Below are 25,422 nucleotides of genomic sequence, written 5' to 3' on the forward strand. Positions count from 1 at the left end.
CTAGCTTCTACTTTGATAGACTTTAGGACTATTCTGTTCCAAAGAGAGAGAGCTAGGACCTGAATGAATCTCTTTGGACATGTGGATATACATTTGGATAAGTGCATTTGAATATGGCATTAAAACAAAAGCAAGTATCATAGTTGCTTTCTTATATGTCAAATTAATCGGAAAAGTTGCAAGGTTAATCTGATGATGAAATGAGCCAGTGTTTATAAGGGCCAGAAATCTGCCTGTAATGTCATATCTTCACAACAGCATTATAGGTATTGTCAGTCCCCATTTTTGCAAACAAAGAAAGGAAAGTTCAGAAAAATTAAGTAAGTTGCTCAAGATTATATAGCTAATATATATCAGGACTGAGTTTCAAACCTGGGAAGTGGGACCTCACCCCTCTAAAAGTATTAACTGCATTGCCAGTAAATTTTTGAAATAAGACTGAGCTTTTGCACAGATCTAATTTTGTACAGAGACTATTATCAAAGGAATTTATTGTATGCCTTTCCTTATATAGTATTTTGTAAGGGGAAACCATCCCTTGTATTAGGGAGACATGGCCTATATAATCAGAATTTTCTTTTAACCTTACGTTCTGGGTTAGTATGCATCAATCCATTTCAGTATTTTGATTTAGTATGGTAAAATGAATAAAAGATAAACAGGTACACCCAGAAACTTCTTTCTTCTCCTCCCTCTATAACTTGAGTTTAGAGCTTAGCAGCACACTAATCTAGATGCTGAGAGCTATGTGATCACTTATATTATCTATGTCATATGTCTGGGCCTCCATTTCTCATGTATAAAAATTGGACTAGTATTTTTGAAAGGAATATTTTAGGAGCAATGAGCTGAAGACTTTTTGAAGTAAATACAATAAAGAAAAGGTGCCATATGGAAAAAAAAAAATCCATGGTAGGGGTGCGTGGTTGGCTCAATCAGTAGAGCATGCAACTCTTGATCTCATGGTTGTGAGTTCACACCCCATGTTGGGTATACAGATTAAAATGAAATCTTTAAAAAAGAAAATCCATGGTATATGCCAGTGGTATAAAACATTTAAGTGGCCTGGAGGAGGAGCTGGGAGGGAAGTGACATTTGGCTTTACTTAGCATCCACAGGTTTTTATATTCTGACTTCTATTCTTTAGCACTCTAGATTTTCTTTTCTTTCATATTATTTTAGCATGTACAAGGCAGGAACCAGGACCCTTAGGTAATGTTTTAACTTTTATGAGTTCTCCTTTTAGGTAGCAGTAGTATTCTTTTACTTCTCTGTACTTTTTTTTTTTTTTAAGTTTTATTTACATAAGTAATCTATATACCCAATTTGGGGCTTGAACTCATGACCCTGTGATCAAGAGTTGCATGCTCTACTGACTGAGCCAACCAGGCACCTCAGCAGAAGTATTTTTTAAAACTTGGTCTCTTGGAATGTACCTATAGGGTACCACAAAACTTCACTTAGAGAAGATTTTCTCATTTACTTGTAAGGATTCAGGTTCTCTTTTATTGGTAATGTACTTATCTTCCTCAACAGAGTGGAAAAATTGAGTCTAGGACTATTTGACTAGTTTTTAATATTTTAGCATCCAAGCTTAATGTGCTACACTTGTTTTCTAAATGTAATTTTAAAGGAATTTACCAAGATGCAGTGGATAATTTGTAATCATTAGTGAAGCATAGGTATTATAATTTCTTTAATGAGGGCTGGTTTAAATTATTGCTCTTACTGTCATTTGCTAGCTATGTTTTTGAACAATTGAAAATAAATATACTTCTTTTGCGGGGGCAATTTTACAGGTTCAGCTCTATGAGGATTTTGCTAAGTCTCGTGCTAAGTGTGACGTTGATGAAACAGTTTCTTCAGCTGCACTCTCTGAAGAAACTGAAAAACCAAAGCTTAAAGCCACAGGCCATGTATTCCAGGTATAGATTATAATCTCTTTTTTAATTCTTCAAGAATCATGTTCTTCAGTGCAGCAATTTTTACATGGAATACTGAAATGTGGGTTTATTTAAATTTTTTTCAGTATTGTGTATACATTCTTGAAAATAGAGAAGAGAACTAATTTATTTCCATAGTTATAATTAATAAGTAATTTAATACTAAAATATACAAAATGCAATATTTTTTGTATATTGCCAGTAAAGAGTTTTAGAGAATATTTTGCTTTACATTAAAAAAAATATTGGAATGCCTGCTATAGGGCAATAACTTTTGTAAGCTCAGGGGTTAACTAAAGCAGTGGAAAAAACAGACTCCTTCCCTAGAGTATGGGGTTATGCAGTATAAGAGTTGGGTAGATTGGTTTCTAGTAGAGAGATCAGGGGCAGCCTCACTGAGAAGGTGACACCTAAGCAGAAATCTGAAGGAGGATTGAGGCATGCAGATACGTGGAGGGGAAGCGATTCCAGACAGAGGATACCAAAAGTACAGAAGTCATGAGACAGGTGCTACCTCATGTGCTCAAGGGAATTGCAAATCAAAAAGATAAAGTGTCAGCTTAGGCTTTCTGTCCCTTTTGAAATATTCCACAATAGAACCCCCCCCCCCCCACTTCCCTTGCCACCAATAAATTAAATACTGTAACATTTTTAAGACAGAAGAGGGGTAAAGGGCTTATACCTCTCCCAGTTTCTATTATCGTGTCCAGCCGTTTCTTGAGCCTTGTCAGTGGAGCTTTTTGTTTGTTTTTCATTTTTTTTAATGTTTATTTATTTTTGAGGGAGAGAGAGAAAGTGAGAGCGAGCGAGCAGGGGAGGGGCAGAGAGAGGGAGACACAGAATCCAAAGCAGGCTCCAGGCTCTGAGCTGTCAGCACAGAGCCCAATGCAGGGCTTGAACTCACGAACTGTAAGATCATGACCTGAGCCGAAGTCAGGCACTCAAGTGACTGAGCCACCCAGTGCCCCTAGAGCTTTCCAATACAAAATTCAAAACCCAAATCATAAGCCAAGTAAAAGGCAAGAGAGAAAGAATGTGGCAAAATTAGAGAAAAGAAAGAAGGACCCTATAGGGTTCTGATTCTTAAACACAACCACTTGAAATAACCACCTTGCTCTGCCTTCTCCTCTCCCTGACTTGCTGAATTAGAATACTGTGTAGGGGAGAGATATGCAGATTTATAAGGTCCTCAAGAAATTTTTCTACCCACTGAAGTTTGAGAAACCCTTAGGAAATCTTTAGGAAATGTTGCCTTATTCCAGAAGCATCTGTAAGCATTATCCCACTTTGGGCAGGAAAGAGGTCTTTCTGCCATGAGAAGTTCATTGTCTAGTGAGGGAGAGAGACACAAATTGTACATTTAATGCAATAAATGTTCTCATACACTTTACACAAGAAGCACAGATGAAGGCGTCACAGATGAGACATTGAACTGATTCATGAAGAATGAGTAGGAGGAGCAAGAAGAGGACACAGGGCATTTTCTATGGATAGAGTAGAAATAGGAAAAGTTACTAAGATATAGACATTTGTGGTATGTATGGACTTGCATATACTTTTTCCCCCCTTAAAGGCATTACAGTACTTACGTAAACTGTGCAACCATCCAGCATTAGTCCTGACACCTCAACATCCAGAGTTCAAGAGTACTACTGAAAAACTGGCAATTCAGAATTCTTCTCTTCATGATATTCAACATGCCCCTAAACTCTCAGCTTTGAAACAAGTAAGTAGGTTTCATGAATGTTCGATGTGTGTTACACATTCTTGATCTGTAACACTGTATAAATATACTTTTCCAAAATAGTACTGATGTATATGCCATTTCTTGTATTTTTTAATTTGGTTCAATTTTTGGTACAGCTTTTTTAGAAACTGTGGTAAATATGTATAGTATAATATATACCATTACTTTCTTCTAACCCCTGGTAACCTCTAGTCCACTTTATATCTGTATGAATTTACCTGTTCTAAATATTTAATGTAAGTGGAATCATACAATATTTGTACTTTTGTGACTGGCTTATTTCACTTGGTTTTCTTTTTTCAGTTTATTTTTTTTGAGAGAGTGCTTGCCTGTACGTGCATGAACAGGGGAGGGGCAGAGAGAGAAGTAGAGAATCCCAAACAAGATCCACACTATCAGTGTAGAGCCTGATGCAGGGCTTATTCTCATAAACCATGAGATCATGACCTGAGCAGAAATCAAGAGTTAGACACTTAGCTAACTGAGCCACCCAGGCACCCCTCAATTGGTTTTCAAGGTTCATTTGTGTTGTACCATGTATTAGTACTTCATTTTTATAGTTGAATAACATTCCATTATTATTATTATTATTATTATTATTATGTATATACCACATTTGTTTAGTCTTTTTTTTTTTTTTTTTTTTTAGTTTGTTTTGAGAGAGAGAACACAAGTGGGGGAGGGATGGAGAGAAAGAGAAACAATCCCAAGTGGCAGAGTCCAGTGCGGGGCTTGAAATCATGAACTGTGAAATCATGACCTGAACCCAGATCAAGAGTTGGACACTTAACCAACTGAGCCACCCAGGCGTCCCAAATCTTGTCATGTGTTGATGGACACAATGGTTGTTTCCACCTTTTTGGCTATTGTGAATAATACTGCAGCGAACGTTGGCTTGTAAGTGTCAGTTTAAGCCCCTCTTTTTAGTTCTTTTGGATGAACTAAACCTAGGAGTGGAATTGCTGGATCATCTACCAATTCAGTGTTTAACTTTTTCAGGAACTGCCAGAATGTTTTCCACAATGGCTGTTCCATTTACATTTCCATCTGCAATATGCCATGATTCCAGTTTCTCCACATCCTAGCCAATGCGTACTTTACTATTTTTTTTATTGCAGCCATCCCAGTAGGTATGAAATGCTAGCTCATTGTTGAAAATGCCGTTTAACTTTGGATCATTTTTAAATTGTCTTTTGGTTGAATTTTAAGACGACTTTTTTTCTTTTTTTTTTAAGTTTATTTAATTATTTTGAGAGAGCGTGCATGAGCAGGGTAGGGACAGAGAGAAAGGGAGAGAACCCTAATAAGCAGGCTCCATGCTGTCAGCATGAAGCCCCACGTGGGGCTCAATCTCATGAACCATGAGGTCATGACCTGGGCCAAAATCAAGAGTTGGACACTCAACTGACTGAGCCACCCAGGTGCCCCTAAGAGTTCTTTTATATTCTAGGTATTAAGCCCTTATCAGATACATAATTTTGCAAATATTTTCCCCCATTCTGTAGATTGTTATTTGACTTTCTTTAGTAATGTGTTCCATGGTTTCTGATGAGAAATCCAATGTTGATCTTATAGAGGATCCCCTTTACATGATGAATTCACTTTTTTTCTTGCTGCTTTTCAGATTCTCTTTCGATAGTTTGATTATAATATTTGTCAATGTGTATCTCTGAGTTTTTTTGGGAGCTGCCTACTCTGCCAATTTCTTCATGTCGCTGTCTTAGTGTAGCTTTCAAAAACAGAATTTTTGAAAATTCTAAGATTTCAGAAATAAATATATCAGAAATAACTGGTTTTTAAAAGAACCAGTTGCAAGCACCAAATGTTAAAACTAACACCATTTAGTTCTAACTAGTCTTAAAAATTAAGAGCTTACTAAAAAAAAAAAAAAAAAATTTAAGAGCTTACTGTAAAATGTGGACTTTAGTCATTGTTTTTGCTTTCTGTAGTTATTCTGGCCTAAATTTCATGAAGAATAACTAATAAATGAAGATTTTAGGTTTCACATGGGTTAGTATAGAAAATGTTATATAATGACATATATGACATCCAGGTATGTATCTTTATATCACTAAATGTAAAACACTGGATTTTTATCATAAAATGATAGAATGAGTATTGCTTTTAGATTGTCTGTAAATGGAATCGTTTTCTTATTTGGCCAAACTAATTTTGTACATAAAATGTTCATGATTTTCTTAACATAGCTGATAAAGTTATAAGATATACTTAGTCAAGGAATCAGCTAATTAGATTTCCAAAATCATTTGCATTTCATCCACACTTTAGTTATATTATAGGCTTTAAATTATTTTTAGTTTCTCTTTTTGCACATTTTTCTCTGCAGTTATTAAACTGATCTCTCATTTTAGAAGCTTATTGTCACTCTGAAGCTGAAGTGTCTGGAATTAAGATGCTTAGGAACTGTACAACTTAGGCCCAGATTGTTTCTGGCCATACTTCTAAGACTTTTGTAGAATCCATCTTTTCCATTTTCTCAGTTCTTTTCAGCCATTCGGAACAAAAGTTCTATCTGAGGGGAGAGAAAACAAGCTTGCTTTCATCTAAAATATGTCTGTTCTCTGAATTAGGGGAGAAGTCTTATTTGCTTTTTAAAAATCTGGCACTAGAAATACAGAAACCTGTATATCAGCAAGTACTAGTCCCAGAATTATCTAATAATGCCAGAATTTTTAAATTTCAGGATACTGAAATGATGAACTCAAACTGTAGGTGAAATTTAACGGAGATATGCAAAGTCAATTTTAAAAGACTTAGATACAGGGGCGCCTGGGTGGCTCAGTCAGTTCAGCATCTGACTGTGGCTCAGGACATGGTCTCACGGTTTGTGAGTTCAAGTCCCAGCAGCAGAGCCCGCTTGGGATCCTCTGTCTCCCTCTCTCTCTGCCCCTTCTCTGCTCGCACACGCACATGCAAAAATAATAAATAAAAACATTAATTGGCGAACATTTCACAGAATAAAGTTGAGTTTGATGGTAGGTTCACTGTAAACCTACTGTATGAATTAGTTGCCGGTAAATAAATCTTGTATGATCTTGGGTTGGATTAATAACAGTGGAATAATGGCCAAAATGAGGGCATCATAGATTCACTGTCTTTTGTACCAGTCACACCAAATTTTGCGTATCATTTAGAGTTCTAGGGGCGCCTGGGTGGCGCAGTCGGTTAAGCGTCCGACTTCAGCCAGGTCACGATCTCGCGGTCCGTGAGTTCGAGCCCCGCGTCAGGCTCTGGGCTGATGGCTCAGAGCCTGGAGCCTGTTTCCGTTTCTGTGTCTCCCTCTCTCTCTGCCCCTGCCCCGTTCATGCTCTGTCTCTCTCTGTCCCAAAAATAAATAAACGTTGAAAAAAAAAAAAAATTTAGAGTTCTGGGCACTATAAGTGGAAGATCAAAAAAGAATCCAGAAACTGTTTTACCCCCAGGGTTTTCAAGCTATTCCTCACATAATTTAGCCTGTGCTGAAGTTAGGGCAAGATAAAATTAAATTGCTCTCTAGGGAGGCAGCTGGCCTCTCAGATACCCATATCAAGTGGCTCCGGTAACCATTTTCTAGAGAATAGTAATCAACTCTTCAAGGCTGCAAACTAGATTTTGTCAGAATACTTGGAGTTCATCAGTCTTCTCAGGGCAAACTCAGGTTATAAGAGATTATTGGGAAAGCCAGAATGCCATTTCTGCTGCCAGACAAGAATATTTATGCCAAATGATATATCCATACATCCAGTAGGATAGCTACCTGGAAGAAGATACTAGGAAGATTGTATGGTAAGTGTGGACTTGGAGACAAAGTCTTAGGTGGACGTTCTTAAAGTGACTGGTTGTGAGGTTTGATGTTGCTGCCTAAGGGACTAAAAGATAATTGAATGTGTGTGACACAGACATTCTGATAAATTCTCTTCAGAACTCCTCTTTTATAGAAACTATATAGAATGTTCCACTGATGATATCACATTTCTTTATACTGGGCACCACCTAGTTATACTCTCCTAAAACACCTCAGATTTTTAAAAATCAACTTAGCTTAAATGGTAATCTGATTACAGACTTAGGGGCAAGAGATAGAGGTAATTACATTTATCAGATTTCTTTATTCCATCTAGAGGAATTCCTTGGTAGTATACCATATGTATACTCTCTATCAAGGAGGGAGGAAAAGCTTAGGGCAGTCTAATTAAAATTTACAATTTAAGGGCTGCGAAGGTAGAAGAGAAAGAACATTTGTTCTTCCCCTAGGATCAAATTATGACAACACTTAAAACAATGATGACGGTACATAGGAAGTGTTGCGTACCAGTTAGGCTCATTAGAAACTCAACGCCCAAAGCTTTTATTGGGTCTGATCTGTAGACTCCCTCTGCCTAGTATGTACCAAAATTCTAGACTCCCAGAAAGAAAGCAGGTCTCAGCATAATCCTATTGTTTGCATAACAGTTTAAGCACAGTAGCCACCCTTATCAGGTAGAAAACAATGGGCAGACTCTCAAAACCCAAGTTTCAAGACTTCTTTCAGCCAAGGACAGACCTTGCAAGCTGGGCTTTCTAAGAAAAGCTTTTCCAGTCTGTTATGTTAACTTTTTTTCTGCATAATATTCTGAGAGTTTTACCTGGAACTTGGGAGTTTGCTTGGATTTTGGTTATCTTTCCCGTTTGAGCTTTTGGTTTTCTAAGTAACCTTCATTAGTAGAAAGGAGAAAGCATCCTGCGTTGAGGTCTTACATTTTGGGCAGAATTCACTCTCTTAAGGTCCTTAGGGATGAAGATTAATACTAGGCATTTTAGTTTCACAAACAGATACAAACATTGTTCTCTTGGATTTTGTTCATTTAGTTCTTTTTCTTTTTTTTTTTTTTAAGTTTATTTTGAGAGAGAGTACACACAAGTGGGGGAGGGGCAGGGAGAGAGAATCCAAAGCTGCCAGCACAGAGCCCAGTGCAGGGCTCAGACTCACAAACAGTGAGATCAAGACCTGAGCCATATTCCCGAGTCAGATGCTTAACCGGCTGAGCCACCCAGGCACATTTATTTATTGTAGCTGCTATGTGCCAAGCACTGAACAATTTAAGTAGGCAGGAAGTACAAAAGATCTATAGCAGCATGGTTCTTGCTGTTAAAGATCTTGGTTGATAATTCTTTCTTTTTTGTAATTTTGATTTCGGCCAGATTTAGCTGCATTGTTTTCTTTATACTCTGTTCTTTTATAACTTTTCATGAACTGTTTTGCTTAAGGATCATCTTTTTCAGTAAACATTTATTGAGACTCTAGTGAGCCTCAAGTAACTCAGGAAGGGGGAGAAGGACCTGTTAGAGAATCTCCTGAAGAGGTAACCAGGAGATTCTAAGCCTGAGCACCTCAAAACTAGTTCCAGAGGCTTCAGGATGACAGATTACAGCTCAGAGTGCTAATGTGCTTTCCAGGTGACACATAAGTTTAACCTTTTCTTAGCATAAGGGGAAGTATTTGTCACAGTGAGATTGATTATACTTTATTAAACACCTATATAACAACTGATTCTTTTTTTCAAGTTGCTGTTGGACTGCGGTTTGGGAAATGGCAGCACTTCAGAGAGTGGCACAGAGTCTGTTGTGGCCCAGCACAGGATACTGATCTTCTGTCAGCTTAAAAGCATGCTTGATATAGTAGAACATGATCTTCTCAAACCTCACTTACCCTCTGTCACTTATCTGAGATTAGATGGCAGCATACCTCCTGGTCAGAGGCATTCCATTGTTTCACGGTAAGTGGCTTCTAAAACTCTTAGAAATCAAGCTATAGTCGGTTATCACTGATAGAGAAGTTTGCCTCATGAAACATTGTTTGGCTAAATATCTGCACATGTGTTTTGTTACTGTATAATTCAGCCCAACTAAATCATTTTTAAAATTTAGAACTCCAAAAATATAATTGAATAGTTTTAGTTTAAAAAAAAAAAAAAAGTGTGACAGTGTTAGGGAGGCACTATGAAGGGCTTGGAAGAAATTTAAGGCATCAAGAAAAAGTAGAGACAACTACTTTCCCCCCTCACCTTTTTTCGGGAGTTAGGGTAGGAAGAAGCAAACAGATGGCTTAGCTAAGATCTCTGACTGATCCCTGTGTGTGTCTCTGCCGAGAACAAGTTGGAAGCTGGCCCAGGTAGGAAGCCGAATTGGTGAGTGTGGTATTTCTTTTATTTTTTTAAGTAGGCTCCACATCCAGCGTGGAGCCCAACACGGGGTTCAAACTCAACAACCCTGAGATCAAGACCTGAGCTGAGATCAGGAGTCAGACACTTAGCCACCTGAGACACTCAGTCACCTCCAGTGTGGTGTTTAAGTGTGGTTTGCATTCTGTGCTTTAGAAACCTCAGGGGTTGGGTTTTTAAATGCAGATTCCTAGGTTCTGTCCCAGACCTGCTGACTTCTAAGAGTGAGCATTTTTTCGTAAGCATCCTTGAGAGATTGTTAGGCACAGTAGTATTAGAAACCTACAAAGGGGCTTTGGAGGTAGGCAGACCCAGCTGTGACTCCTGACTCTAGACATGTTCTGTTGGTCATATTTATCAAAAATAAGGACAGTAATAATATCTTTATACAGCTTTTTAAACAAATACCATAATGTATATAAAGTCTAAAGCCCCACCTTTTGATTCATAGTGAGAATGTAATAAGTGGTAGCTTGGCAATAATGTTAGGTAATAATGTTTCTAGAAGCTATTAGATGTCAAAACACAATTGTAGCAAGCACCTCATTCTCTAATTTTCCTGACTGATCTAGCCTTTTCCCCAATTCTTCTCTTCTGTCTCCACATGTTAAAGGTTCATAGTTGGGTTTTGTCTTCATTAGTGTTTAATTACATTTTTGCAATTTACTCTTTATCTGGCATCCTAAAACACAACCCAGACTTATTTCTGTTTGTGAAATATCTGAAATGTTCTAGAATATATTCTTTCTACTGTTGAAGGTGTTATGTATATTTTTAAAAAATGTCCACATCATATATTTTTAAGTAAGCTTTATGCCCAGTGTGGGGTTTGAACTCAAAACCCTGAGATCAAGAGTTGTATGCTCTGCCAACTGAGCCAGGCAGGTGCACTTTTATCATAGATTTTTAAAGCAGTGTTCTCATTTGTGCTATTTAATTGTTATTTAACAGTCCAGTTTGTTATAGAAACCTTAGAAATGTATTAATTTTATTTTTTAATATCTATACTTTTAGGTTTAACAATGATCCATCCATAGATGTTCTTTTACTTACAACTCATGTTGGTGGCCTAGGGCTTAACTTAACTGGCGCTGACACGGTAGTATTTGTGGAGCACGACTGGAATCCTATGCGTGATCTACAAGCCATGGACCGGGCCCATCGCATTGGGCAGGTAAAAAGTCATCACTGACCAGTGTTCACTTCTGCACTGGGAAAAATAACCCATCCCAAAAAAGACAGGGAGCCTTGGTTTAAGTTCCTTCTCTGATGCTGAGTGTTGTGACCTTAGGCAAGTCACCTAATACTGTGCCACCACTTCCTCATGCATTAAGTAAGGTACTTGTGCTGAGGAAACCTTGGATACTGTCCATTCCTAATATTCTCTGCAAAATGATAAGATTTGAAGCTCATTAAGCCAGGTAAAGAAAGAAAACCCAACCCTAATTAGATACAAGTACTTAGTTAAGGTATGCAAGCCCCCTGACTTGGTGAACCTCAAAGTTTATCAGTTTATTTGTGCTGCAGCTGCTTAACTTCTTTTTTCATTCAGAAACGTGTGGTTAACGTATACCGATTGATAACCAGAGGAACGTTGGAAGAGAAAATAATGGGTTTGCAAAAATTTAAGATGAACATCGCGAATACTGTGATTAGCCAGGAGAATTCTAGTTTGCAGAGTATGGGGACAGATCAACTTCTTGATCTGTTTACTCTTGATAAGGTAAAGAACTTATACAAACTTATACAATTTGCTTTATCTTTAAGGTGTTCACAAACTTCTGGGACTGCCTGGTGAATGTATTAGAGTGAGTGGCAAAAGGCATTCACTTTAGTATTAAGTAGGCAACCCTTTGAGGGGATTTTTGATGTCCAGATAAAATTCTTCAGGATACTAAGGGATGTTTGAAGTTTGGACTTCCTGATGGCCATCTTTAGTGTTTTGCCTCAAGGTTTTTTTTAGCCCTTTCCTGCTAAAAGACAAGTATCACTGGAGTCAGCTAGACCTGGGTCTGTGTTTTTTGCCCTGCCTCCGATTAACTAGTGACCTTAGGCAAATTAACTTCTTCCCTCAGAGACATCTTTGCTCTTGGGAGGATAAAAATGTCTGTATCACTGCATGGTTGTGAAGGGAAAATGAAATGGTATATGTAAGCACTTAGAAAGGGTACCTAGTAGAGATTCTCAAAAATCATAGATAGCCATTATTGTTACTGTGGATGATGGAACTAATACATTGGATAACAATCCATAATCAAAGGATGCAGCAGCCAGAAGTATTATTCAGTCTAATAATGTAGAACTTAATAGGATTGGATTTAAAGTCCTGCATAGGTTCAGGAAGTCACATGTACACACAGTATAAATTATGGTGAGAAGTGGCCTTATATAATCAAACTAGCTTTAATAACAGAATTGTAATGTTCAAATATGAAAGAAAATAGTTCCATTACAGCTCACATTTAGAATATTATGTCTGGTGCTAAGTGCTACATTTTAAACAGTAATTAATTAAGTCCTCAAGAGATAGCCAGATGGAGGCAGGTTCTTCAGTCATGTCATGTGAGTAAGGTTGAACAAGATATATATAACCTAGAAAAGAGAAGGCTCAAAGAAACCTAGATTGCTATTTTTTTTTTTAACGTTTGCTTATTTTTGAGAGAGTTGGAGAGGGTCAGAGAGAAAGGGAGACAGAGGATCCAAAGCAGTCTCTGCGCTATCAGTGCAGGGCTCGAACTCACCAACAGTGAGATTATGACCTGAGCCCAAGTCAGACAGTTAACCGACTGAGTCCCCCGGGTGCCCCTGGATTGCTATTTTCAAATAGTTTTTATTCTGTTTGAAAGAATATTCTTATGGGTGAATTTCAGCGAGCAGAACTGTGCTTAGTGGATGTTCTAGGGAAGCAAAAGCTATTACCATAAAGGATCCTATTGTGACATTTGGCAAAATTTGAACATGGACTATATCACATAGGTGTTAAGTTCCCTTAATTTGATCATTATACTTTGGTTATGTCAGAGAACATCCTTATTCTTAAAAATACAGGTTGATTTTGGGGCACCTGGGCGGCTAGTTGGTTAAGTATCTGACTTTGGCTCAGGTCATGATCTTGCAGTTCTTGAGTTTGAGCCCTACGTCAGGCTCTGCTGACAGCTCAGAGCCTGGAGCCAGCTTCAGATTCTGTGTCTCCCTCTCTCTCTCAAAAATAAATAAACATTAAAAAAAAAAAAAAAAGAATACAGGCTAAATCCTATCTAGGATAAAAAGGCATAATATCCACAACTTAAATGCTGATAATTTATATATTTAATATATACATATACAATTAATGAGGTCTTTGGAATGTTCTTATAATTCTTCTATAATCTTGAAATTCTTCCTAAATAAAAAGCTTAAAATAAAATTGTTAGGAGATCATGAACTTGCACATTGCTTGAAGTGTTTAATTCTAATGAATGAGTGCAATGTTAGGAACTATAATTTCTGAAGTTAATAATCTTTCACTTTATCTTTCTGCCAATTTTTTTTAAGGATGGCAAAGCAGAAAAGGCCGACACCTCTACTTCTGGAAAAGCAAGTATGAAATCAGTCCTTGAAAACCTGAGTGATCTTTGGGATCAAGAGCAATATGATTCAGAGTACAGCCTGGAAAATTTTATGCATTCTCTCAAGTAACTATCAAATATTGTAAATGCAATTGCTGCTAGTTCAGTTACATTTCTGCTGATATTCAGCAAATTTCAAAGTTTATGGTGAACTTTTAGCTCAATGTGTAAATAGATCTGAAGAATATTCAGCATAACGCTGGTTCTTGTTTCACTGGGGGGAACAAGTTATTCTCAAATATTTGCACTGTATTAAATTTAAATGTTAATGTGAAATGGTTTAAATTTTACGTGCTGAATAGCTGCAGAGCAGAGGAACCAAACCAGGTTTACATGTGCTACCATGAGGTGTTCTTACTGGGAACGAGCCTCCTGTCTTTACATAGTCCCTTTGTGCAGGATAATATCCATGAGTACTTTAGTGTTCATGTACATTTTTTCTTTTAAATAGAACTTGTTTTTATAAATGATTAAAAATAGGGCTTTTTTTTTTTTGTATAAAAGCCTTAATGAGCCATAATTTTAAGAATAATGACTACAATATTGGTCACTCTTGGAACATGAAAATCTTAGACAATGAATTGAACCTGGCCCTTGGTGGAAACCTTTATATATTTAATGCAGATGCATAGTGTTTTTCAAATCTTTAACATCATTTTGTCAACTTTTAAAATATATCAACTATTCTAAATACAGGTAATGGTCTATTTAAGGCTATCATAACATCCTATTAAGAGGGTGTTTTTTAATTTATCTAATGGCTAGGATATAGCCCAATTCAGAGAACATATGTACTCAATAGGTTTCAATCATATATATATATAATATATTTTTTGTAACTATGAACATATACAGTTTTCCAGAAGTAGATTTTACACTGTTTAGAATTCCAAACCTATGGTGAAAAGACTGTTTATTGTAGTAATGCATGACTGAAGCATAAAAGGGAGAAATAAATCCTTTATATACACAAACATACATAAATACACATATCTATATGCACAGGTGTACCTATCCTGCATCCTACAAGGTGCTTGGTATTGGCACTAAAATCATGTAGATATAATGGGCAGCAATAATAATTGGGCATGAAGATGATTAGTGTTAGAAAAGTGAGCCTCAATGGTGAGGGTGGGTATATGTGTATAGATATGCATGTATGTGTATGTATATAATTTTATAAATTTCACACATAAATTAATACATGCCTGTGTGCATATATATGTATGGGATATATTTGTATATACATGTACAGGTAATAAACATCCCCAAGGTTTGTGGCTGGCCATACACATAGGCATCGGTTTATAAACCATCAGACCTCAGCTGTAAAATAACAACTTTTTTGTTTAAAATCATTAAAGTTATACTGTTCTGCAGCATTTAGACATGGACATTTGTCACATTTCAGTAGCTTTGACAACCATACTATAACATTAAATCTAGCATTCCATGGAGAATAAAAAATAAGATTGAAACTGTAAAATATATGCACTGTGTGTTATTTGTAGGAAATATCACTAGAAGAAGAAAAAGAAATTACTAGTTCACATATAAAAGTTTTAAAAATCTCAACACTTTCCTTACTAAATGGTTATTTCTCCATTGTTTAGGATTTAAATTCAGATTGTAGAAGAGCAAGAGGAAACTCTTATCTAGAACATCCATTGTACCTAGCACTGGGTAGCTTGAACAAGTCTACCTGAGTTTAATTTTTATTATTATTTGCTGTTTCCATAAGTCAGCTATTTAACATAGCTCATAGTAACTGATGTTTTCTAAGACTACATAGGCAGCAATATATAGACAGGAAGGGGCACACCATAAAAGTTAAAGGTCTTTTTCCAGTTTGAAAGGTCAGATAGGCTGGAAGTTAGAATTATATTTTGTTTTGGTCATTTTCATCTCACAGTTTTTTTAAGTTTATTTGAGAGAGCAAGGTGTGAGTGGAAGAGGGGCAGAGAGAGGATCCCAAGGAGGCTCCACGCTGTCAGTGCAAAGCCCAATGCAGGGCTCCATCTCAGGAACCGTGAGATCATGACCCAAGCCAAGATCAAGAGTCAGATGATTAACCGACTAAGCCACCCAGGTACCCCAAGAGTAAAATGTTTCTAGAAGCCCAGGCAGGAAAATGATAAATGATTATCTCTCAGTGGAAAAAGAAGGGTCGGAGGTCAGAGGAAGACTTAGTGTGACTATAACATTAAAAAAATAACCATTTGAATTAAAATTAAATCATACATTCCAGCTTTCCAAATAAAAACACAAACAGGTAAGAAGTGTTTTCAATCAAGTGATCCATTTAAAGTCACAGTAGTATAGCTGAAGAGTAATGGATACATAGGGAAAACTGAACTGAGTAGTGAGTGATTAAAGATTTTTACAGCTGTTAATTTTGTGGAGTTATAAGGATGTGGTAGTTAACATTTTTTAAAAAGTGTGCATGTGGGAACAAAAGCATAAAAGAATGTTGATAATATTTTAAGCTGAGTAATGGGTTCATGGATAGCCATTGTACTAGTTCCCTTTTTGTGTGTCTATTTTTAACTTGAAATTTTCGATAATTATCAGTCATCAGTTTTTCCTTTATGAAAAGCTTACATTTTTAGCACTAAAGAAACATTAAAATTTGGGGTTCTGGATATAATTTTTGTTTACGTATCCACAAAAATTTCTCCAAAAATTATTCTAGTCTTTCAACAAGAGCCTATAATGTAACAAGAGTGAAAGTCTCTGATGTTGAGACTGAATGAACCAGTAAAGTATAGCCTTATTCCTTCTGGATTGTCATATAAGCTTATTCAAAAGTAAACACTTCTAATACCACATATAAAGTTTTATAAAATATTCTAAAAAGTGAAGCTGTTTGAGAACACAACCACTTAGAGGCAAAAGTGGTGTAACTATAAGAGTGTAATAGAAATTATAGAAAAGCAGCTACTGTTCCATTACATATCGGTTACAGATATTTAATCCTAATTGTATATGTCCTAATTAAGGATAGACCTCAATTTCCTAGAATACACACTGGCATTGGTGTAATCTAAAGTGAAATTGATTGCAGGAACATCTATTATCAAGTGCCCAAGCACTCCATGTCAATCTATAAAGCAAAAAGTTGAGTTCTGCCAGTTAATACAAAATGTTTGCTATTCACACAAATCAGTGTTAGTCCTCATCTCTAAGATGACAAAAATTGCCTCCTACTTCAAGAAAGACTTCCTATAGAAATTAAAACCACAATAAGATACCACCTCACACCAGTCAGAATGACTAACATTAACAACTCCGGCAACAACAGATGCTGGAGAGGATGCGGAGAAAGAGGATCTCTTTTGCATTGTTGGTGGGAATACAAGCTGGTGCAGCCACTCTGGAAAACAGTATGCAGGTTCCTCAAAAAACTAAAAATACAACTACCCTACAACCCAGCAATTGTACTACTGGGTATTTATCCAAGGGATACAGGTATGCTGTTTCGAAGGGGCACATGCACCCCCATGTTTATAGCAGCACTATCAACAATAGCCAGAGTATGGAAAGAGCCCAAATGTCCTCTGATGGATGAATGGATAAAGAAGATGTGGTGTGTGTGTATGTGTATATATACACATTGCCATTCGCAACTCCGTGGATGGAACTAGAGGGTATTATGCTACGTGAAATTAGCCAGAGAAAGACAAATGTCATATGACTTCACACATATGAGGAATTTAAGATACAAAACAGATGAACATAAGGGAAGGGAAGCAAAAATAATAAAAACAAGGAGGGGGACAAACAGAAGAGACTCTTAAATACAGAGAATAAACTGAGGGTTGCTGGTGACAGCTCAGAGCCTGGAGCCTGCTTCAGATTCTGTGCCTCCCTCCCTCCCTCTCTCTCCCTCCCCCCACTCATACTGTCTCTCAAAAATGCAGATTTTTTAAAATATTAAAAAAAAATGTAATGAGATCCTCAGACTGAAAAGTTTGAGAATTACTGCTATGTGGCATATCTAAAGTTAAGAAATGTAAAATTCTGGAAACAATTTCAATTAAGGCCAATTAAAATACATGGGCACCTAAGTGGCTCACTTTGTTGAGCATCCAACTTTGGCTCATAATCTCATGGTTTGTGGGTCCGAGCTCCACAATGGGCTCTGTGCTGGCAGTGTGGAGCCTGCTTTGGATTCTCTGTCTCTCCGTCTGTCTGCCCCTTCCCCACTCATGCTTTCAAAAAAATAAGCCTGAAAAAAAATTTTAATCATTCCATGCACGAGAGAGGAGCAGAGAGGGGACACAGGATCCAAAGCGGCCTCTGTGCTGATAAAGGTCTTTTTCCAGTTTGAAAGGTCAGATAGGCTGGAAGTCAAACTCAGGAAGGTCAAACTCAGGAACCATGAGACCATGACCGAAGTCGAATGCTTAAATGACTGGCCACCCAGGTGCTCCCCCACCCCCAATTTTTTTTTTTTTTTTTTTTTGAGACTAGTCTTGGGGCACCTGGGTGGCTCAGTTGGTTAGGTGTCTGACTTCAGCTCAGGTCATAATCTCGTGGTCCGTGGGTTCAAGCCCCATGTCGGGCTCTGTGCTGACAGCTTGGAGCCTAGAGCTTGCTTCATGTTCTGTGTCTCCCTCTCTCTCTGACCCTTCCCAGCTCATGCTCTGGCTCTCCAAAAAAAAAAAAAAAAAAAAAGACTAATCTTAACAACCATAAAGTAATATGATTAATATAAAAAGGGCAAATTTGAAAAAGATCCAATAAATGAAAAATAGTTATTGCGGCACCTGGATGGCTCAGTCGGAAGCACATAGGACTCTTGACTTCAGGGTTGAGAGTTCGAACCCCACGTTGGGTGTAGAGATTACTTAATATTTTGTTTTTAGTGTTTATTTTTGAGAGAGAGCATGAGCGGGGCAGAGAGGGAGACACAGAATGCAAAGCAGGGTTCAGGCTCCAAGGTGTCAGCACAGAGCCTGATGCAGGGCTCAGACTCATGAACTGTAAGATCATGACCTGAGCTGAAGTCGAACACTTAACTGACTGAGCCACCCAGGCACCCCAAAATCAAATCTTTAAAAAAAATTTTGATAGTTTTCAAAGCAGATATGACACAACTGGAGAGAGACTGAACTGGGAGATTGATCTTACAAAATCACATACAATGCGATACTGAAATGAATAGAAAATATGAAAAAGCATCCTGGGAGATGGAATGAAAGCATCTAATACACACTTAATAGGTCTAGAAGGAAAGGGACATTATGAGAAACAAGTCACCTTTGACCTATGTCTGTTTCTTGCACTAATGGATTGATGCATCTAATCCATCAGCAAGTTTTACCATTTCTAGCTCTAAGATATATTCCAAATCTGTTCACCTTTCTCTACTACTACTCCTGTGGTTCCCATCATTTTGACTCTTGAATGACTGTATTTTAACTAGTCTTCCCAGCTTGCCAAATTCTCCAGCAGCTTCTTGACCACTCAGACAGTGAACTCCTTATCACAGTCTACCAGCCTTATAGGTTCTGGCCCCTACCCATCTCTTTCTCTAGTTGTATCCCACCATCTTTTACCCCAGTCCAGTAAATCTGTCCTTCTGCCTGTACCTCAACATAAAACCCAATTTGTTTCCATCTCGATTTGGTTCTTGCACAGCAGTGATGTAATGGGAAGATCTAGAAGACTAAAAAGGGAGGAGATTTGGGAGAGAACAAGAGTAGGAAATCAAGAATTGTCTTTTGATCATTAAATTTGAGATTTATTATGTATCAAAGTAGAGATGTTGAGTAAGCAGGTAATTATAGGAGTCTAGAGCTCAAAAGAAAGGTCAAGACTAGAAACAAATTTGGAAGATAATATTTGAAGGTATGAGGAGGTTATTTATATAATGAAATACTATACAGCACTGAAAAGTCAATGTGTAAGAAAACATGGATAAGTCTCCAAGAGAGTGATAAAATGTGTAGTTTGAATCCATTTATATAAAGACTCAAAACAGGCAAAAATTAAACACTGTTTGGGGAAATACAAATCACCTATATGGTTATCTCACATTTGAAAAACAGAAAATTTGAGGTGCCTGTGTGGCTCGGTCAGGTCATGATCTCACTGTTCATGAGTTCGAGGCCTGCGTCAGGCTCTGGGTTGATGGCATGGAGCCTGCTTGGGATTCTCTTTTGCTCTCAAAATAAACTTTATTTTAAAATAGAAAATTAAATGGCAGTCATCTGCACATCATTTGTTATTTTCTACTCTGTACCATACACAATGGGAGAAGCTCAAAGACCATTGAGGAGGGAGGATACCAAAGTCAGCAGCCAGTATAGCTACATTAATTTCAGAAAACATAGCCTTTGGGGGGCACCAGGGTGGCTCAGTTAATCCACCAACTGATTTTGGCTCAGGTCATGATCTCACAGTTAATGAGTTTGAGCCCCACATCAGGCCCTGCACTGATGGCAAAGAGTCTGCTTCAGATTCTCTCTCTTTCCCTCTCTCTCTCTCCCACCCCCTTGCTTGTGCTGTCTCACTCAAAATAAATAAAAAAATTTTTTGTTAAAAAAAAGGTAGCCTTCAAAGCAAATGATATTATTTGCAATAAAGGAGTAGCTCACAATGATGAGATTCAGCTAACCTGTTAGAACAACTCCAAACCGATAACCTCAAAATCCATAATGCAAAAACAGACAAAACTAAAAAAAATATGGACAACTCCAAGGTCACAGTAGGATTTTAACACCCTCCTTCAATAGAGCAAGCAGATTTAATACAATTAACAAACGTGACTTGATTGACACATACAGAAAGGTATCTACCCAACAATGGCAGAATACATTGTTTGGAAGCTTATGAGGAACATTTACCAAACTGACCATATGCTGAACCATAATGCAAGTCCTGGCCAGTTTCAAGAAATCACACATTGTATCTACTTCCTCCACCAGAGTGGCACAAAGATAGATCAAAGGTATACTAGTGCAATGAGGCCATAAAAGGAAAACATACAGATTAGAAACTAAAACTATTTACAATCATCATCTATTAATAAAATTCCAGAGAATCTAAAAAAACAAAAACTACTAGAAGTAAAAGACTTTACCAAGTTTACAGGATACAAGGTCAATATACAAAAATTTATATGCTAGCCATATAAAATTAAAAATTGTAAACAGATTTTATATAATAGCACCAAAACCCATAAAATAGATCTGTCTTAAAAAATTGGTAAAAAAAATAATCTGTGTGCTGAAAACTACAAAATGCTGATAAAAAAAACAAAAAGACCTTGAAAACTGGAGAGATACACCATTTACATGGATTGAAAACTCAATATTGTTGAGGATATTTTGTAGATATTTGCAGGATATTTTGTAGAAATCAATAAACAGATTTTAAAATTCTATGGAAAGGCAAAAGAACCAGAGTAATAAAAAACTATAAAAAGAACAGTTGAACACTTACATTGCCAGATTTTAAAGCTTATTATAAATGTGTACTAATCAAGAGAGTGTAGTATTGGCATTAAAGATAGATCAATGGAACAGAATTGATTGCCTAGAAATATACTCACACTTTATACAGTCAATTGATTTTCTACAAATGTGCCAAGGCAATTCAATGGAGAAAGATCCATCTTTTCAAAAAGTGGATATCCCTATGCTTAAAAAAAGAAGACCCAGCAACTCATACATACCTTATATCTTATGAAAAATTTAATTCAAAATTAATCATGTACATGGATAAACCAAAAACTATAATTCTTAAGAGGAAACATCAGAAAATTTCTCTGATGTTGCATTGGGCAACAGATTTTATAGATATGACACCAAAAACATGACTCATTGAAGAAAAAATTGTAAATTACACTTTTAAAAAAAATCAAGAACTTCCACTATTTGAAAAACACGTTAGAAGAGGCAAAGAGAAAATATTTGCAAATCACACCCTATAAAAGGCTTATATCTTGAATGTATCAAGAGTATATAATGAGCTCCCCAAACTCAGTAAGCAACCCAAGTTTTTGCTGTTTTTATTTATTTTTTTTTGTTTGTCTTGAGCATGAGTGGCGGTAGGGCAGAGAGAGAGAGGGAGAGAATTTCAAGCAGGCTCCATGCTGCCAGCACAGAGCCCATCGTGGAGGGCTCGAACTCACGAAACTGGGAGATCATGACCTGAGCTGAAACCAAGAGTCAAACGCTTAACCGACTGAGCCACCCAGGCGCCCCTGTTTTTGTTTTTTTTAAGTAATCCCTGCACCTAACTTAGGGCTTGAACTCATTACCCCAAAATCAAGAGTCACAGGCTCTAACAACTAAGCCAGCCAGGCACCCCTAAACAATCCAATTTAAAAACAAGCAAAGATTGGAACAGAACATCACCAAAGAAGATCTATGGAAGGCAATAAGCACCTGAAAAGACAGGCGGCACCTTTTCCAGTAGTGTAGTGGTATGTGTCACCACCATTACACACCTATGAGAATAGGTCAAAATTTTTAAAACTGACAATTCAAACTGTTGACAAAGAGGCAGAGCAGCTGGAACTCTTGTAAACTGCTGTTTGGCATGCAAAATGGTACAGCCACTTTGTAATACAGTTTGGCAGTTTCTTATAAAGTTAAGCGTACACTTATCAGATGACCCACCAATCCCATTCTCCAGAATTTACACAAGTGTAATAAAAACACGTTCACATAAAAACCTGTATACAAATGTTTATAGCAACATTATTCATAATAGGCAAACAATACAAACAACCCAAACATGCGTTAACTGACAAACAGAAAACAAAATGTGGCATATCCATATAATGGACTATTTGGCCACAAAAATTAATGGAGTACTGATTCATGCTACAACATGCATGAACCTTGAAAACATTATGCTGCATCAAAGACATCACAGAAGACCACATATTATATGATTCTAGTCATATGAAATCTGTAGAGATAGAAAACTAATGATTACTTAAGGTTAGGAGGGTGGTATAGGTGGGTGATAGGTAATTTGAGGTGATGAAAATGTTCTAAAACTGGCTGTAGTGATGGTTGCATTCATCTGAATATATAAAAAAATAGTGAATTATACACTTAAACAAGGGTGAACTGTATGGTATATGAATTATATCTCAATAATTATCTGTTGAACAAAAAAAGAGTTTCTAGGGAAATCCAAAGAGGAAAGACAAAAAGATACTAGAGGAAATTGAAGGCCCCAACATCCACACTACAGCAAACATTAGAACCTAACTCAGCCTAAAGCATAAAATCTACACTAAAGGCCCACCAACAATACATCATGTCCAACTTTTAACAAAAAAAAATTACAAAACATGCTAAGGCAAGAAAGACACAACATGAAGAGACAAAGCAAACAACACTACCAAACTCATATGATGAAGATTTTGGAATCATCAGAAATTTAAAATGACTATGATTAATGTGCCACCAGCTTTAATGGAACAAGTGAAAAACATACAAGAATAGATGAATAATACAAAACCAAGAAACTAAAACAAGAATTAAAAGGAAATGCTAAAACTCAAAGCACTAGCAGAAATGAAAATACCTTTGATGGGCTCATCAACAGACTTGACACTGAGTCAGTAAATGAAGATATGTCCATAGAAACTTCACAAACAGAAATGCAAAGAGAAAAAAAAGCAACACTCAAGAATCAAAGGACAATTACAAACAGGGTACCATATGCATAATGCGATGTCAGGAGAAGAGAGAGAGAGCAAAAGAAATATTTTAAGTAATAATGACTGAGAATGTTTTAAAATTGATGCCAGGAAGCAAACAACAGATCCAGGAAGCTCAGAGAACAGCAGGCAGAACAAATACCAAAAAAATTTATACCTAAGCCTATCATATTTAAACTGCAGAAAGCCAAAGGCAAAAATTTTTGAAACAAGTCCAAGTGGGAAAACTCCTTACTTATACAGGAAAATGATAAAAATTCATCAGACTTCTTCACAAACCATGCAAGCAAGAAACGTGTGGAGTGAAATACATAAAGTGGTGGAAGTAAATAAACCCCACCAACCTACAATTCTGTAACAAGCAAAATTAACCTTTAAAAGTGAAGGAGAGGGGCACTGGGGTGGCTCAGTCGGTTAAATGGCTTACTTGCTCAGGTCATGATCTTGCAGTTCGTGGGTTCGAGCCCTGTGTCAGGCTCTGTGCTGACAGCTCAGAGCCTGGAGACTGCTTCAGATTCTGTCTGTCTGTCTGTCTGTCTGTCTGTCTCTCTTTCTCTCTGTGCTCCTCCCCCACTTGTGCTCTGTCTCTGTCTCTCAAAAATTGAATAAACATTTAAAAAAATTTTTTTAAGTGAAGGAGAAATAGGGACACCTAGGTGGCTCAGTTGATTTAGTGTCTGACCAGCTCAGGTCATCATCTTACTGTTGATGTGTCTGAGCTCTGCATCGGGCTCTGTGCTGACAGAGCCTGCTTCAGATCTTCTGTCTCCCTCTCTCTGCCCCTCCCCAGCTTGTGCTCTTTCTCTCTCTCTCAAAAATAAACATTAAAATAAAAAGTGAAGGAGAAATAAAGATAAAAACTAGTTCTCAGACAAAAATTTAAATCTCTGTAAAGAAAGGAAGAACACGAGAAGGAATAAATAAAGGTAAAATAACACCTTTAACTTTTTGTGTGCTTAATTGATCTAATAGAAAACTTTTCAAAATAATAGTAACAATACAAAAGCTAAGTCAAAGGGACACATGCACCCCTATGCTTATTGCAGCATTATTTACAATAGCCTAAGTATGGAAGGAACCCAAGTGTCCATCAATAGATGAATGGATAAAGAAGATGTGATGTGTATACGCACAATGAAATAGCCATAAAAAATGAAATATTGCCATCTGCAATGACACGGATGGACCTAGAGACTATAATGTTAAGTGAAATAAGTCAGAGAAAGACAAATACTGTATGATTATCACTCATATGTGGAATAAAAAAAACAACGAAAGGAGGAAAAGAGAGAGGCAAACCAAGAAACAGACTTTTAACTATAGAGAACATAAGTAACATGAGTGACAGCCATGTAATAAGGGACAAGAGGAAGGAACTGGAAATACTCTCTTATAAGGTATATGGCACTACTCGGGAAGCACAGTACAGTGTTATTTCAAAGTGGACTTAGAGTAGTATGAATGTAAACTGCATACCTTAGGGCCACCAGTAAAAATTTTGTAAAATAAGTCAGACTGAAAGAAAATGGAATTTATAATTTGCTCAAAAGAATCCAGAGAAGGTAGAAAAGGAGTTTGGGAAATTTTTAAAGAAACAAAAAATTAAAACAATGAATAAAAAACAGCTAAAATGTGGTAGATATTAATCCAACTGTACCAATAATCACTTTAAGTATAAATTATCTAAATACACCAAGGCAGAGACTGAGAGAATAGATTTAAAAAATAAGACCCAACTACATGTTATCTACAAGAAACCCACTTTATTGTTTGTTTCTTTGTTTTCACAACCCACTTTAAATATAAAGATACAGATTAAAAGTAAAGGCATGGAATCACTTCATACCAACTAGGATGGCTACTATCAAAACAAACAGAAAATAACAAGTGTTGGGAAGAATGTGAAGAAATTGGAACCCTTGTGCACTGCTGGTGGGAATATAAAATGGTATCACCACCATGGAAAACAGTATGGTGGTTCCTCAAAAAAATTAGACATATAATTACAATATGATCTGGGAGTTCTATTTCTGAGTATCCAACAGAATTGAAAGCAGGATCTTGAAGAGATATTTGCCAAACCCATTTTCATAGCAGCATAATTCACAAAACCCAAGAGACAAAAGCAACCAAAGTACATCAATGGATGAATGAATAACAAAATGTGGTACAGACCAACAATGAAATATTACCTTTAAAAAGGAAGGAAATTCAGAGTTGCCCAGGTGGCTCAGTT

The 25,422-nt window shown here is 36.9% G+C and overlaps 1 protein-coding gene and 1 long non-coding RNA gene across 3 annotated transcripts in view; one reads left to right on the forward strand and one right to left on the reverse strand.

Moving 5' to 3' along the window:
- Window positions 1-14,984, forward strand: part of BTAF1 (B-TFIID TATA-box binding protein associated factor 1) — a 119,598-nt gene extending 104,614 nt beyond the window's left edge. For both annotated transcript variants that reach the window (XM_086680361.1, XM_086680362.1), the window contains 6 exons: window positions 1,800-1,925; window positions 3,517-3,669; window positions 9,235-9,446; window positions 10,905-11,064; window positions 11,443-11,613; window positions 13,425-14,984. In XM_086680361.1, the coding sequence (XP_086536487.1) occupies window positions 1,800-1,925; window positions 3,517-3,669; window positions 9,235-9,446; window positions 10,905-11,064; window positions 11,443-11,613; window positions 13,425-13,568 (966 nt within the window). In that variant the 3' untranslated portion in view covers window positions 13,569-14,984. The remainder of the gene's footprint in view (window positions 1-1,799; window positions 1,926-3,516; window positions 3,670-9,234; window positions 9,447-10,904; window positions 11,065-11,442; window positions 11,614-13,424) is intronic.
- Window positions 1-25,422, reverse strand: part of LOC147576073 (uncharacterized) — a 114,988-nt gene that overhangs the window by 77,790 nt on the left and 11,776 nt on the right. The window lies entirely within an intron of this gene.

This window comes from Puma concolor, chromosome D2 (genome assembly GCF_028749965.1).
Source record: "Puma concolor isolate L17-30 chromosome D2, mPumCon1.1.hap2, whole genome shotgun sequence".
Taxonomy (NCBI): domain Eukaryota; kingdom Metazoa; phylum Chordata; class Mammalia; order Carnivora; family Felidae; genus Puma; species Puma concolor.